Genomic DNA, 15,922 nt, shown 5'->3' with positions numbered 1-15,922 from the left:
CCATCTCACTTCCTTACTTTTATGGTTTTGGGGGTATCTGCACAACAGATACAAGGCAATTTGTTGGCCTATCTTTAATATACAGCTTACCCACATTTCTTATCTATCGAGCCCAAGTTTCAGCTTTGATAGCACAAGGTTAATTCAGATTTTTCTTCCTCAGCACTAATTCTGACATTATTGACCATAAAATAATAACCAGCTTTTCTCTCTATCTTAAGCACTGCCATCCATTAGTAACAGTTTATTAAATTGCCAAGGGCTGACTTTTATTAAAGATATCTAGCTGTATTGGTCTTATCTGTCAACTTAAAAACAATTTTTCCATCCTTTGAGTGTATCATCTTATGTACCATTCTTTAAAAAGAACAAAAACCAACCCAAACCAAAGAAACAAAACAGCGTCTCACTATGAAATTCTGGCTGGCTGGCTGGCTGGGAGCTGGTTTCCAACTCAGAGCTCTGCCTGCCTGTCTCCTGAGTGCTGGGTTAAAGGCACAGACAACATGTCTGCCTTGTGCCATTATTTTTCTTTTTATTTTTTTTTTGAGTGCTGGAGGGCCCTTTCCACCACTGAACTAGAACCTTAATCATATAGATCACTGTGGGTAACATTTTTCATACAGTTTTTATATTGAGGACTTTATCTGCTAATGGGGTGTAAGTAGGCTATAATTATATTCGGGAGAGGTATGTTTCCTGCTTTTCATTAACACACATTCCTACATGTGTACCTAACACTGATTTTAAAATTCCCCAAACAGCTTCAATTTGCTTCTATGAACGTCTTAGTTTTATTAATGTACGGAACTAATATACATCTTTATTTCTCCTATGCTGCTACATATAGCTTGCCTCAAACACTATAGTGATAACAACTGTGTGGTATATATGAGAATAGCATTGTTTGTCTTCTCTCCCTGCTTCCTCGATGCTGTGTCCCTTTTCCACTGGGACACAGAAACAGGTAGCAAAGGTGTTGAACAGATTCAGGGAAGACTACGCTTTACACATGATGTGGGAAACCTTATGCTGAGTAGGAAGGGGACCCTTCTAAGCTCAGAAAGGCAGGAGAGGGAATCAAGTGGGAAAAGCCAGGTAGAGTTCCACAGATGCTTCAGTGTCACTACTGTCCTTACCAATCAAAACCATGTCCTCACACATAGACCCATACTTTTTGACTCCTCTCTGCTATGGTTTGGATGAGGTCTGCTCCATGAGAGTCTGAGTTGGGAGGCTTGGCCCCTAGTGTTATGATGCAGGAGGTAATGCATCCTGTAAAGGTGGGGTCCAGAGCAAAGTCTCTGGAGGCACTGCTTTTGAAAGGGAAGGCAGCTCTAGCAATGAGGAGTTTCTACACCAAAGTTGATAAAACCAGAGCCAGCCCGGCCCCTTCTTCCTCACTTTGCTTCCTAATTTGAGATCTGACTTTTTGCTCTGCAAATGCTTAGGCCGCAGTGCGATGCCATCTGCAGCAGTCATCAATGGCCACACTAAATAGGCTCCTAGATTTTAAACTATGGATCTCTCAAATTGTGAGTTAAACAAACCTCTTTTCTCTGAAAGTTGCCTGCCTTGGGTGTTTCATTGGGTGATAATAAAACACTGCTGACTAAAAATGCCGTCTCTTCTTTGGTTACACTAGCTCAATTAAACCAGAATATTGATTATATTCAAATCCTACATATTCTGATTCTACAAGATTATAGTTGGGCATTGTGGAAGAAAAACACGAAACCACCTCTCACTCTCAATTATAACCATGAACCTCACGAAGTGGGGCTTTCATCTGCCAGGTAGTCACATTCAATGTTCCTTGCCAGTACATCTTCCCAGATCCCATCAAATCCTTCTTCCTTCTCCCTCTCTACCAAATACCTCCCTTCCCATTCTACTGAAATAATGAAAGCAATAACAGAATCAAAGAGAACTTGTACCAACATACATACTCCTCCAATAGCACCTCTACTTTATGTCCTAACCTGCTTCCAGAACACTACCACTGTATTTCAGCCCTGTGCACTGGATGACTAACCTGTCACTTGGCACACAGAACTTCCTACTAACAAGTCTTACTAGTATACAGGCAGGCCATTTCCTTAGTGTAAAATACACGTCTGTTGACTATATCCCTTGCCAACTATCTCTCCATTGCTTTGTTCTCCTTTGCAATAAAACTAGAAATTGATGCCTATAGACGTCCCCTCTCAAACTTATTTTTTCATCTCGTCTACACCTTTATTAATGTTAAGCACAGGGTTTGGATTTATCTCAGTAGTAGATGTTGTACCTAGCATTTGTGAAGCCTCAGGTTCATTTCCAGTACTGTAAAAGAAAAAAAGTGCTGGGTGGTGCCTTTAATCCCAGCACTCGGGAGAGAGACAGAGGCAGGTGGATCTCTGGGAGTTTGAGGCCAGCCTGGTCTCCAAAGTGAGTTCCAAGAAAGGCACAAAGCTACACAGAGAAACCCTGTCTCGAAGAAAAAAAAAAAAAAAAAAAGAAAAGAAAAAAGAAAAAAAAGTTTAATATATCATTCACAGTACAATGGTCAAACCAGTAAATTAAGTTTTCTGTCTTCCCAAATGTACTCATTATTTTCTCTCTCTTAACAGGATCCTTTACAGACAAATCTGTTCTTCCTAATTTACTAAACACATGTAACTCAGCTAATTTCCCGTTCTTAACACTCAGGCTCCTCCTACCTCTTGGCTCCTCTTTATTTTCTCCTGGGTTAAGCTTCCTTTGGTATTCTATTCTGTAATCCATATTCATTTCATTCATGGTTTCATTGTTTATGTACGCTCTATATGCTGATGGTCTTCATTAATAAGCATGGATCTACCTTCAAAGCATATTTAGACTCTGACATTTTACCAGCATCACCACATTGGTACAAACCATCACCATCCCTTTCCTGAAATGCTGCACTAAGATCCTGACATTTCTATTTTCAATGGAGTAATTTAGGTGGTTCTATTAACTATAATCTAGTTTGTATTATTCCTTTACTCAACACCATTCATGAAATGGATCTTCATTTCCCTCAGACGAAACAAAACAAAAGCCACCCAAATCTTTGAGTATGCAGAACCTGTGGCCCACAGCCATCCCCACCTCATCTCTGAAGTTTTATTCACTTGCTGATGTGTAGCTGAACTGGCCTCCTCATCACTTTTCAACATGCCACACTCATACTCAAGTCTTTGATCTTGGTATTCCCTCTTCTTGGAACTTCTTTCTCTGATATGGACAGGCTAGCTTGTCTATCACAAAGTCAGTTCAAATGTCACTGACTTAATGAAGTTTTTCCTGGATACAGATGTTCATGAACTGTAGCACCTTCTTGATTGTCCCCAGTTTGACCTTCCCTTTTCTACAGCATACAGCGACAGCCTTCTAATACACACTATGATTTACTTACTACTAACTCTACTGCCTACTATGTCCCAAGTATCTATACCAGAATCTGAATGATAACAGGCTCAATAGATATGTACAGACAAAGGAAGCCATAGGGGTTAGGATAGTAAAGGTAACCCAGATTCCAGGCCTACAACTCCACCACTGTAGTCCAGTCAGAAAGAAGCCTACATTGTCAACTGAAGGAATTCTGAGTTTCCAGCAAATCAAAATGCACTCAGTCCGACCATAACTAATATCTAACAAGAATCATTTTCTCTATCAATTGGCAGTTGAGTATTCTGAGGAAGTTTTGTTTACACACTTAATTTCTTTTATATAATAGTCTGCTGAAAAATAGTATGCATAAAACAAAGCAATTGTGAAGATTCTTCAAAGTATCCAAAAAAAACCACTTTTTTTTCCTACAATGTTAGACTGCATCTCTTCTGCTTATATTCAGCCTTTGTGCTGGGTTCTTAGTTAATACTGTTCATTTACCATTATCTCTAGCACTGATGACCTTCTGTTACATACTTTGACCTCAGTTCAACACTGGTGTCAGTTCTAACTCACTCTGGCCCATATTTACTTACTATCAGACATCAATAGAAAAGACAATTTCTCTTTTTAAATTGTTATCCCTTCATTTATCTATCTGTGGGTCCAACAATGATGCTTTGCTCAGCGATTTACTCCTATATCATGGCTTCAAAAGAAAAAAGATCTGTAAGTATAATGTAATTTATCTTTAACATTATAATTACTAGCTAGTACCTATTAGTACCTAGACTGTTTAAAACAACTATTCTAAAAGTCATCAAAATGAACTGTTTTCACTTTTATTAATGAATGCCAAAAATGCTCCCTGAAGTTTAACACCAGTATGATGATGTCTTAATTTCTACTGCAACCTACGACATTGTCTGTGTGTCTATGTATGTAGGTAATATAATGGTAATATAATTTCAATTTGGAAATTTTGTTTTTCTAAATAAAAACAGTTTCACTCTCAAACTAAAAATCTTATTAAGAAAACAGAAATTTCATCAAAAATAATGTCTTTTTCATTAGGATAGCTATTCAATTCAGAATAATAGATTCATATCCTTACTGAGTATCTAGTTAACACCTCATGAAATCAAATTTTTTCTCCCATATTTAATTAATGTTACTTAATGGATATTAAAAATAAAGCGAAGAGGATGAAGAAAGAAGAAAGTTAGGGAAATGTCATAATGCATTTGCAGATGTGCTTGAGTCAGATAGCAGAACTGAGCACCCAGCTCTATTTTTTGTTTTGTTTTTTAAACTGGCCATTTCTTATTTCTTAGTCCTCTTTCTATGAGAAGAATTTGAAATAAGGATCTGAAATACACTTCCCTCAAGCCTTTCTGTAGCCGGTCTTCCTATTCTTTGGTCTCTGATGAATAGTAACAACCAAGAAAGGCTTTTCTCTGCTTCATTTACCCACAGCATTTGTTATATTCAGAACCTAAAATTTCATTCTTTTCTTGCCTGTTGTCGTCTACCCTACCAGAGCATAGGTTCTAGGAGGTCATAGGCTGGGCCCGTCATGTCTGTTTCTCTGTTTCCTGTGGTAAGACTAATGTCTGCCACATGAAAGTGCCAATAAACACTTGCTGAATGACCAAATAATACTGCCCGGCTATAAGGTGTGTTGGTTAGATTAAATAAGATAATGAAAAGAAAGCTTGAACTCCCCGTGACAAACATTCAATAACCAATAGCTACGACTTCAATCTTTTATTAGCATTTACTTTAATGAGTATGACTGTCTAATTTAAGAAATGCTAGAATGATAGCGCTCTGGTGCAGTGGTGCCTGTCAGACTCCAGTATAACAGAGTCACCTAGAGGGCTTGTTAATACAGACTTCTGGTTTATCCCCAGAGGTTTTGAGTCCACAGGTCTAGAGTGAAGCCCAAGAATTCGCACTGCTAATGAGTTCCCAGGTGACACTGTTGCTTATGGATGCTGATAGCCTGGAGCCTGCACTTTACAAAGCAAGAGCATGGGGTGTAAGACTTCAGCATTAAATGTCAGCACCTACACCAACTGAGTAGCCGTATAATTGTATATTCAAAAACAATGGGCTGGGGAGGTGGCTCATCACTTCTGAATGTGTACTACTCTTACATAGTTACAGAGGACCCGAATTTGGTTACTAACTCTCTGCTGGGCAGCTCACAATCTGCAACAGCAGCTCCATGGGATCTGATGCCCTCTTGTGGCTTCTGTGGTTACCTACATTCATGTGCAAAAACCCAGACGGACACATACATACAATTTTTTTTCAACAATCTTTAAAACAAAAACCAATGAATAATTAAAATTTACCATCATGATTAAATTACTCCTGCATTCTCTTACATTTACGTGCGTGTGTGTGTGTGTGTGTGTGTGTGTGTGTGTGTGTGTGTGAGAGAGAGAGAGAGAGAGAGAGAGAGAGAGAGAGATCCAGATCCAATCAGTATTGGTGGTATTGGTGGCAGGTACCTTAACCTGCTGAGTCAACTCCTCCATTCTTAATGTTGTGATACAACATCACCAGGTTCTTCATAATAAAATCAACTGTATCTTTCAGTGAACCTGCCTTCTTTGTACAAGTTAAAAATTAATACAGCACTGTTTTGTTCCAAGGGATTGCTGCCATAATTTATAAAAGGGCAGAAAGAAGAAATGATGTACCACATAACTTTTTTTTTTTTTTTTGTACTACAGAATTTCATGTCTATGAACACATTTTCTCTCCCCAGGGAAGAACTATAACATTCCCACAGGAGCCTTGATCTAGAAAGGGTTAAGAACCAATGCACTGCATTTATCCCATCTGAGCTTTTGGAATGAAGGTCCTTTGTCCTTAAGTGATATGTCTTTTATTTTGTCAACAAAGCATACAATCACAGTATATACACCCTAGGCAACTCACACACACTTCTTGGAGCCTGTTATAAGACAGAGATAACCTCTGGAGTAGGACCATCAAACATCAGTTCCTATTCTAGAGTTCATCTTTTTCTCTAATACTCATAGATGGCTGCCTCAGTGGTTCTAGGGTAGGTTTTTTAATTCATAACTAGTAACAAACATTGTGTTCATGCCCTTCAAGTTAGCTAGCACTGCATTTGAATCGCTGAAAGGAAAAACACGGTAATCCATCATTTACTGTGCATTTCAGCTTGTATTACAGACTCACCAGATATGAAGGAGACACTTAACCTACATCTGTGTAGAAGGAGAGAGGCATGCCATAGATGGAACTTAGAGGAACTGAGTCTGTAGTTCAAGGTTGGATAATGTCTAGCAGGGAACAGAGAAAAGGAAGTTCATGCAAGGAAGAGAGTGAACCAAGTGTCTCCCCTGTGTGGTGTAGTGCAGAAGGAGGGGCAGGGGGAACAACCACAGATGAATAGCTTTAGTTCATCCTAGAGGCAACAGTGTACCTTTAAGACATTTTTTTGGCCAAGATGAAAAGTAGCAGTGACAGACATTATGTCTTTAGAAACAGTCACCCTGATACTGGTTTAAAATGTGCTGTAGTGGGTCTGGTGAGAAGGAAGGACCTGAATGAGAACAGTAGCAGGGGTGGAACCAAATGGGTTGGGATTCTGTGACAGTTTTGTTATTAAGGGTAAAGAGAACCAACCAATAGACTGAAGGCCCACTCAGAGGAGGGAGAGGAGAACCATACCTGCTACTGAACACATACCTACCCGGCTTCCTGGGGTCACTGGAAAATAATCTACTATAGCTATTTGGCTAGATCAGAGTAATTCCTTACTACATTCTAAGTCTTATCCTTAGACCCACAGTTAAGTGTAGCTATCAGCCCTCATTAAAGAAGCCCAGATTTATATCAAATGGAGATCATCACAGAAAGCCACAAAAGGACACAATGCAGAGACCAGTGGATCCTGGGGGATACACAGCTATCACAGCTTCTGTGGCTTGGGAACTTTGCATAAGAAGAGAGTGGCAAGATTGTAAGAGCCAGAATACTAGGAATTCTGCTGTGAGATGGTCTCTCCTAGAAATGGCTGCATAAACAAGACTGGAAAATGACAGTATCAATGGACATATCAAAGTGGAAGGAGGAAAAGTCCAATGTGTTCCCAATACCAGACAGAACTACAGCAACTAATGACTGCTGGGAGAATTAGTCTCTCCTCGAGATGAGCCCTCTTACAGGTTGTCCAATGCAGAGTGGTCATCCCAGAAACCATATCCACACAAGCAACAAAAACCGACTCAGCAGGCTGTATTTGTTTATTTAGCGGTGTATATAAATGTGTGCATATATATGGAGCAATAATAAAGAAAGAGGTGCTGTCAACTTGAGAGTAGAAGGGACATGTAGGAGTTGAAGGAGGGTACCTGGCAGGGGCTGGAGGGAGGAAATGATGTAACTCCATTTCAATTAAAGACATACTTTAATCAGAATGAAGGCCAATGTGGTAGCACACGCCTTTAATTCCAGCATTCAGGAGGCAGAGGCAGAGGCAGAGGCAGAGGCAGAGGCAGAGGCAGAGGCAGAGGCAGAGGCAGAGGCAGAGGCAGAGGCAGAGGCAGAGGCAGGCTGATCTTTGTGAGTTCAAGGCCAGCCTGGTCTACAAAGTGAGTTCCAGGGCAGCCAGGGCTACCCTGGCTTAAAAAGCCACAAAACCAAACCAAACCAAACCCACCACCAGAACAACAAAGAGAGTGAGAGACTGAGGAAGGAGGGAGGTAAAGCCAGTCTACAGTAATTGAGAAAAGGCCGAGGTATTCGCCCATGTCAGGCACTGCAATGAAGTCTCCTCTGCTGCTCTGCTGCAGCAGGCCCAAGGGCATCTGGCCCTGCCTGGGAAGGCCTAAGGCCCCAGGGATCTCAGAAATTTTCCAGGTCCACTCTGCTCTAATATCCTGTCACACACTCTGATTCTACCATGTCCACTATCTCCACTGTGCTTACTTACACATTGCTTTCCTACTCTCTCACTCTCCCCAACTTGAGTAGCTAAGCCGGGGTGGGGGTGGGGGCGGATTCCATGTCTGGTTTTCATCACTAGTTTAACTTCACTTACGCATTTCTCACTTGACTGACTAATGGAACAGAAGTCTTCTAAGTCCCCACAGCAAGAATAAACACTTAGCCAGGCGGTGGTGGTGCCCGCCTTTAATCCCAGCACTTGGGAGGCAGAGCCCGGCGGATCTCTGTGAGTTCGAGGCCAGCCTGGGCTTCCAAGTGAGTTCCAGGAAAGGCGCAAAGCTACACAGAGAAACACTGTCTTGAAAAACCAAAAAAAATAAAATAAAATAAAAATAAACACTCATTTTTTACTAACTTATCATTCCATTGTAGTTTTGTATGAACATTTTTAAAAGACACTCTTCATATAAAGTTAAGACACCATCTAAAACTACAACAAGGTACACAGTGGCACTTAATTTTTCTCAGTTCCTGCCTTTCCCACTTGGCTGCTGTGCTCAATTTTATAGCCATGCCAAATCATTATACAACTGTACTGTCCTACATTATCACAGGTGAAAAACCCTGGCAGAAGAGCATCCACCAAAAGACCCCTCAAAGCTCAGCAATGCTGCTTAATGGTACTATTTATGTTATCAACACAAGGGAATGCTTTGCAAGTGGGATTATTTCCCCTAAAGGTTCAACATAAAGATACACAGAACACAGAAATCCAAACACCCAAGAGTTAATAAGCCCCCTGCTATGTGCTACAGAGTCCACAGATCTCAGGCACCAGACTGAATACCTGACTCCACCATTTTCTGTTCAGGGTTCTCTGTGGATGATAAAGTCCACATTTGGGATTACCATTGTATTCTCATCAAAATTCTACTTCAACCACTTCACCTCTCAGGAAAGGGGCCAGGCCATTGCCAAAGGACTGTTTATAGCAGAATGATTTGTACACTTTCTTATTTACCTCTTTAAGATTTCAACTACTACTTCAACAAGCTACTGTCAAGGCTATTGGCTGTTCTCCACAAACTGACAGTAAGGGCTTATTGCTGAAGACAACACTGACATATCTCACTGAACCTAGGGGAAAACCAAATTACTCTGGTTCTGCTAAAAGAACATAAAAATAATAAAATGACTCCAAATGACATTCTGTTATACCTATAGATTAGTGTCTCAATCAGCCACCATCAGAAAAGCTTCCTGCAGTAGATGGGAACTAACAGAGACCCACAACTGGACAACATGCACAGGGTAAAGGACTACGGAGCACTCACTCCTAAAGGGGATGTCGCCGCAGGGCTCAGGGACCTATGCGAAGGGATTGTAAAAGCCAGAGATAATGGAGGACTCTACGGAAACTGTCCACAGACACTAGGAATGATACACATATGAACTCACAGACTGTGGAAGCATGCACAGGGCCTGTACAAGCCAGATGGGGTCCTCAATGAGAAGGGGGAATGGACACAGCTCCCACCCTAACTAAGAAGCTATCTGCAATAGGTACCCATTGGCAGAGGAAGAATGAGTCTCATCCAATGAAGTCTCACTGGGTGTATGATCCATCCTTCAGAGTAGGCCCCATGGCCAGGAGTAACAGCAGATGGCCAACACAAAACAAAACCCCACGGTATTTCTGTCGACGTTTTTGTCTCATATTGCTTTGTTAGGTACTTTTTGTCTTACTGGTCTTTTACCTGTATATTTTGGTTTCCGATTTTGTGTTTTTGTGGGTTATCTTGTGTGTGTGTGTGTGTGTACACGTAGGCATAGGTTGAGTTTCTTGGCTATTTTTTTGCTTTGTTTTTCCGAGGCAGGAGCTTTCCTGTCTATTTTTTAAAAAGAGAAAGAAAGGGCATAGAGTTGGGTGAGCAGGCAGATGAGAGGAGGAGCTTGGGAAGGGGAAAGTGTAATCAGACTATAGTGGATGAAAAAATTTTTATAAAAAAAGGCAAAAAAGGAAAATCTCAGCTAATCTTTCTCTGGAAAATAATACTTTTTTTTCTAAAGTATTTTAACAGTGTATTCTTCAATGTCAAAATAAATGGCAAAGTAGTATTTCAAATAGTGCAATAAAGTTTCATGGTTGATCAGGAAGATTGTAAAAACAATTTTTGCTTAAAACTAGTTATGTAGCCAGGTGGTGGTGGCAGCGGCGGCGGCGCACGCCTATAATCCCAGCACTCGGGAGGCAGAGGCAGGCGGATCTTTGTGAGTTCAAGGCCAGCCTGGGCTACCAAGTGAGTTCCAGGAAAGGCATCAAAACTACATAGAGAAACACTGTCTCGAAAAACCAAAAAAACAAAACCAAAAACAAAAAAAAAACCCCAAAACACTAGTTATGTATACTTCTACAATCTTTTGGTTTTTTTCAAAAAAGAGATTACTTCAAAAACAAAAACAATGCACAAATGTTAGGAAAACAATGTGTTGGTAAAACCAAAGACTGTGAACCATATATAGGTCTATGCAGGTACAACAGGAAACTATCTACTCCAGTGTGCACACCTTAATGGCTCTCCTCCCCAAACTTCCACATTTCAATCACTCTTTACTACCTCTACCCCAAATCTTATCTTTTTTTGAAGCCTAGGTCTTATAGGTGGCATGCATGTGCGTATGTGGCTTGCGTGTATAGCCTTAATTGATCCGGTGTTCCTTGAACCTGTCAAGAATATTCTCTGGACTTACTTGCTATTCCCTGTCTAGAAGGTTCTTCCCATATTCCTACAGAGCTCAGTCCCTTAAAGTTTCTGTTAAAATGGCATAGAGAGGCTGACATGACATCATATAAAATAACCCCATCCTTATCTCTAATTTGTTCCTTTTCAATACCATTCATCACCAACTAATATTGAACATATTATAAGTTTCCCTTCCTAGAATGTAAACTCCTTGATCGGAGATTTTATTATTATTTTGAGCACGCTTGAATCATCTGTATTAGCACTGTACCTGACATAGTAGATAATCAATAAATATTTTCAACGACAATTTATTAACTGTTTGAGTTAAATACAAGACAAGGACAAATCAACCATAGAAGACATTTCATAGTTAACTGCTAATTGAACAGCATAAGCCAATTAATATCCAGAGGAGTATCCATCAATACCACTAGACAGCTCTTCCCCAGTGTATGTGACCAGATCTGACCTCAAGATCCAGCAGGTATCAGTACGTTCAAAAAGCTTTCAATAAAATCCTGTTTTTAAAATTGTGATTAAATTATAACATTTCCAGGTGATTTTATTTGGCTCATTTGTTTGAAACTATGAGTATGAATTCTATCTGTTTAGCAGGGGGAGATGAGCTCAAAGGAAGTTTTGAAAAAAGGCTTTGCTGTTTGTTATATGAGAAACTGAATAGGCTTTGGAGTTGAATTCAGGTCCACCACTCATGAGCTGTGAGACTGAATTAGTGAAACTTACTTTTCACATATATAAAATGAGGACCATCAGAATACTGTCACCCCTACACTCACTCCAAACTGCTTCAAGATGATGGAAAAGCTAAAATGATTTCAGTCCATGTACATACAGCATCTAGTTTACAACGTGACAGACATTAAACTGAGCCACTGAAGTAAGAGACTAAGATTATACTAGCAGAAAACAGAACATATATTCATACAAGTGGACATAAAAACGTCTCCTCCCTCCCTCCGATAAGGCAGGAAACAGAACGTATATTCATACAAGTGGACATAAAAATGTCTCCCTCCCTCTCTCCCTCACTCCGATAAGGCAGGAAACAAGGAAATCCTAGAACTTCTTCAGCTAAGGCAATAGTACAAAAGTCTCAAACTTGCTTCAGAATTACCAAGCCAATTCCCCAGAGGACAGGTGCTGGGCACAGGCCCTCTCAAGAAGTGGGTCTGGACAGCCTGCACTCCTACTAGGTTCTCAGGAAATGCTGACAGTGATGTGATTGGTGAAGGAATCAATCATATCCATGCTCTAACTCCTTCAGGGTCATTTAAAAAAAATCTGAAATAGTTCACTTTCTGCAAATTCATAACCAATTAAAACCTTTTTAGAACATTTTACAATCCAATTTTAAAAGTCAACATGTATTCAGATCCAACTGTTAGAAAATTTTCATGCTTATAACATCCCAGTGACAAAGAAAATCTGAGTATTAACTTGGAAATAACTCTGAGACTGCTTTTTAAAACTTAAAATCCAGACAAAACCAAGGAGAGCAGTTTAAAGGGAACACAGATAAATTCTGATGAGCAGATGACATAAAAATACGTACACGTGTGGAGGCATTCTGTCACTGTTGTTGGCTTGATCAGATATCCTTTGCAGATATAGCAGGTGATGTAAGGATTGAAATCTTTCACCAAGTGTTTCCTTTGGGTAGCCATTTGTGGTTAGCTGGCTCTAGCAGTTCAGGCACAGAGGGGTACCAGGTGGATGGAAAGCTCTTCCCAGTAGCTGGTGCACTCTTCTCGGTAGGTGTCCTGAGGCATGAGCTTCAACATCCAGCCTGAGCAAAGACCACTGGTCATCACTCCTGTGGGCAGCCCTGCTTTTTCATATCTGTGTCCAAAACCATACAGAGAAGGCATCAAATTCCTTGGATTATATTTAATATCATTATCAGTAAGTTTGCAGGTCTAAATTTGGTGAGAAGAACATAACCTTTATTGTAGAATTTACCTGTAAATCTATTATAATTTAACTGAGAGTAACAAATTCACCCAGTTCTGAAGCCTCAATTATCACCTCCACTCATGGCGCCAAAAGCTACTGAATCAGTTAATACATTCCTCAACAGTAGTGTGTTTTTACGATCTACCTGACTATCTACCAGGAGTTTCTGCCAATGCAAGGTACAAAGACTCAAAACCGAAGTCATTAACCTGCCTGTCAAAATACTCTCTATTTCAATGTGGCACTCTCCATCTAGTTAATAGTCAAATCAAGGTGATGTCCACTTCCTCTTGTCAAACAGATGCCCTCCAGTCAGGCCATCTCATACTCTGCTACAGGTTCAGTCTATCCATTACATTTAGTGTTTCTCAACATCCTCTTTACTAACAGAAAAATCTGTTTCTCAGCCTGTCCCACGAGATGCACACCACTTCTGGGTGACTTTAACCTTCCCTTCAACACTTCAGGAAGACTGGCAGGATCACTCCTCTGCAGCAGGGGCTCTGACAGCTGCGTTCTGCTTGCCCCTCAGACTCCCCCTCTCCAGCGCTGTCCTCAGTGTAATCTCTACTAATGCTTAATTCTCCCTGGCTAGTCTTTTCATTTTGATTTACAATTTTCATTCATTCATTCATTCTTGTTTTCCTAGGTTGAGTTTCATACAGCCCAGGCTGGCCTAGAACTTCTGGTCCTGTCTCATCCTTTAGAGTGCTGGGGTTACAGGTGTTCGCCAGTTTACACTATGACAAGATCAAACTCAGGCACTGTGCATGCTAGGCAAGTCCTCTACCAACATTTATTCTTTATCTCTATTAGACAGAAAGCTTCAATAGAAACCAGTCACACTTAATAGATACATAACCTTTCTTTAAGTCTCAACTGGCTGTTTATCTTGTTGCTTTTAACTGTAAAATAACAGTAAGAGCTCCAGGTACCTAGAAAGGTGTTTTATAGCGATAGTACACAGTGAAAAACTGAAGAAACGCCATTAATTTTTCCTGAAACTTCATAAATAGCTAGTTTGTGAGGCTATTTTAAAAGTTTTGCAAGTTCCTTACAAGAAAGATGCCCTCAGAAAACAACAACCAACGAAGACGCCGATTTCACTCAGTTCATTCTACACTAAGCTTATTTTTCGGACGGGGAGTTTTCGCCTATCTTGGCTGTTAGCTCAGATCATCGGCCAGTATAAAATAACTGGAAAGGTCCAGAAGGCATCATTCCACCAGCACACACCCACCGTGAATGTTCAAGACATGGGCTCTGAGCGTCTATCCCTTTCGGGGGAAAGGGTGTTAAAGATGTGACAGAAGGTGTAATTTAATTAACTGCAATCTCAGGATTCTGGCCTTGGCCCTTCGTGACCTTCAGCAAAGCATTTCTGTCCTGGCCTGGGTCTCCGCTCTTCTCTCTGCTTTTCCTTACTCCCAGGACTTAACTCGTGCGCTCGCGGCGGCAAACCTGTGGGAAACGCAGTCCCGATCCCAAGCCCAGAGCCCTGTCACCCAGACGCCGAAAGGAAGCGAGTGTTGGCGGTGTCGCGCGGGCGACCGGCGGCAACTTTTCCGCCTCGGAAGGCGCGGGTCCCGGAGGTTCAAGCCCTCCCGCCGCTTTTAGCAGGTGCTCGGCCCGGGAGCCGGGGCCACCGCGGGACAGGGCAAGTTGCCGCGGGCCGGCCGGCCGGGCCGCCAACCCCCGAGCGCAGACCCGGAGCCCCGCACGCCCGCCCCGCCCCGCCCCCGAGCGGCTCGGGCTCCAGCGCCCGGCGCGGCAGGTGTCTGGGACGCCGCGGCCGCCGGCGCAAAGTTGGCGCGCGGCCGGGCTGCCCCCGCGCGGTACCTACCCCAGCAGCCGCCGTCGCTCCTCGGTCCGCCGGCGCGCCCGCCTCCGAGCCCGGGAAAGCGAAAGAGAAACAGCGCCCGCCGCGGCCTGTCTGGTCCCCGCGCCCTGTCCGCCCTCCCCCAGCAGGCGGGAGCGCGCGGGCTCCACGGGGCCACTCGGCTCTGGCGCGATAGGGCGCGGCGGGCCTCGGGGCCAAGCCGGTGCCGCCTCCAAGGGCAGCTCCACCCACCTCCAACCGCCAGAGCCGCCCGCCCCGCCGGCCACGCCCCCTCGCCGGCCACGCCCCTCCCCGTGGACCCCGCCCCTCCTCGCCGGCCACGCCCACAGCCCTCGCCGGCGGGCTCGTGCTCCTCCGAGGCGCCAGGGCCACCCTGCGTTCCCCGCCCCCCACCCCTGTCGCTCCTGTGTGACACGTAGCTGTGGCCAAATTTTATCTCTGTCCTCCTTATCCTCCTCACCCATCTCCCGGTTGTTTTCCTTATAACAATGACCAGTATGGGTTGGTTTTTTTTTTTTTTTTTTTTTTTTTTTCCGGGCGGGTTCAAAAGCAATGGTCAGTGTTGAGACTTGAGTCACCCCGCTGAATTTTCTCCTTGGGGCCAGAGAGATGGCTCAGCGGGTAAAAGCCCTTGCGGCTACGCCTGAGCATTTGAGTTCAATCCCCAGTACTCAGTGGAGGGAGAGGAGAACCGTCTAGGACGACTCCTGCAAAAATTGTCCTCTGACCTCCACAAGGGCAATGTGGCACAAGCGCACCCTCACACATCCATACAAATAAATGTAATTTAAAATATATATATATATATATATATATAAAAAACCCAAAAAGCCCTGTCTCCTGGTAGGCATTGTTCCCCACACTGGACCCACGGGGTTGTGGTGGAAACATTATCTTGAGACAAACCTTATTTAGAAATCACTATGGAGCCTGCTGCAATAAGGTGGGTCCAGCAATCATGGTCACTGACAAACACAGGTAAACTGGAAATCTGTGTAGGGGGTGAGGGCGTAAGTGGTAAAAATTTATT

General features: G+C 42.5%; 2 protein-coding genes across 4 annotated transcripts in view; one reads left to right on the top strand and one right to left on the bottom strand.

Annotated features, from left to right (window-relative positions):
• Pcgf5 (polycomb group ring finger 5) overlaps window positions 1-15,922 on the bottom strand; it is a 113,718-nt gene that overhangs the window by 33,460 nt on the left and 64,336 nt on the right. For 2 of the 3 annotated variants that reach the window (XM_036167415.1, XM_036167435.1), the window contains exon 2: window positions 12,652-12,938. In XM_036167415.1, coding sequence (XP_036023308.1) covers window positions 12,652-12,763 — 112 coding nt within the window. In that variant the 5' untranslated portion in view covers window positions 12,764-12,938. Of the gene's footprint in view, window positions 1-12,651; window positions 12,939-14,895; window positions 15,048-15,922 lie in introns of those variants that run through there. The other variant, XM_036167425.1, reaches the window with a different exon arrangement.
• LOC118578224 (basic proline-rich protein-like) lies at window positions 13,133-15,311 on the top strand. The gene is made up of 3 exons (XM_036178977.1): window positions 13,133-13,175; window positions 14,484-14,629; window positions 14,673-15,311. Exons 1-3 carry the CDS (start codon window positions 13,133-13,135, stop codon window positions 15,309-15,311), a joined length of 828 nt encoding a protein of 275 aa, XP_036034870.1.

This window comes from Onychomys torridus, chromosome 1 (genome assembly GCF_903995425.1).
Source record: "Onychomys torridus chromosome 1, mOncTor1.1, whole genome shotgun sequence".
Taxonomy (NCBI): Eukaryota; Metazoa; Chordata; class Mammalia; order Rodentia; family Cricetidae; genus Onychomys; species Onychomys torridus.
The sequence above is the reverse complement of the archived record's forward strand: the minus strand, read 5'-3'. Positions and strand labels throughout refer to the sequence as shown.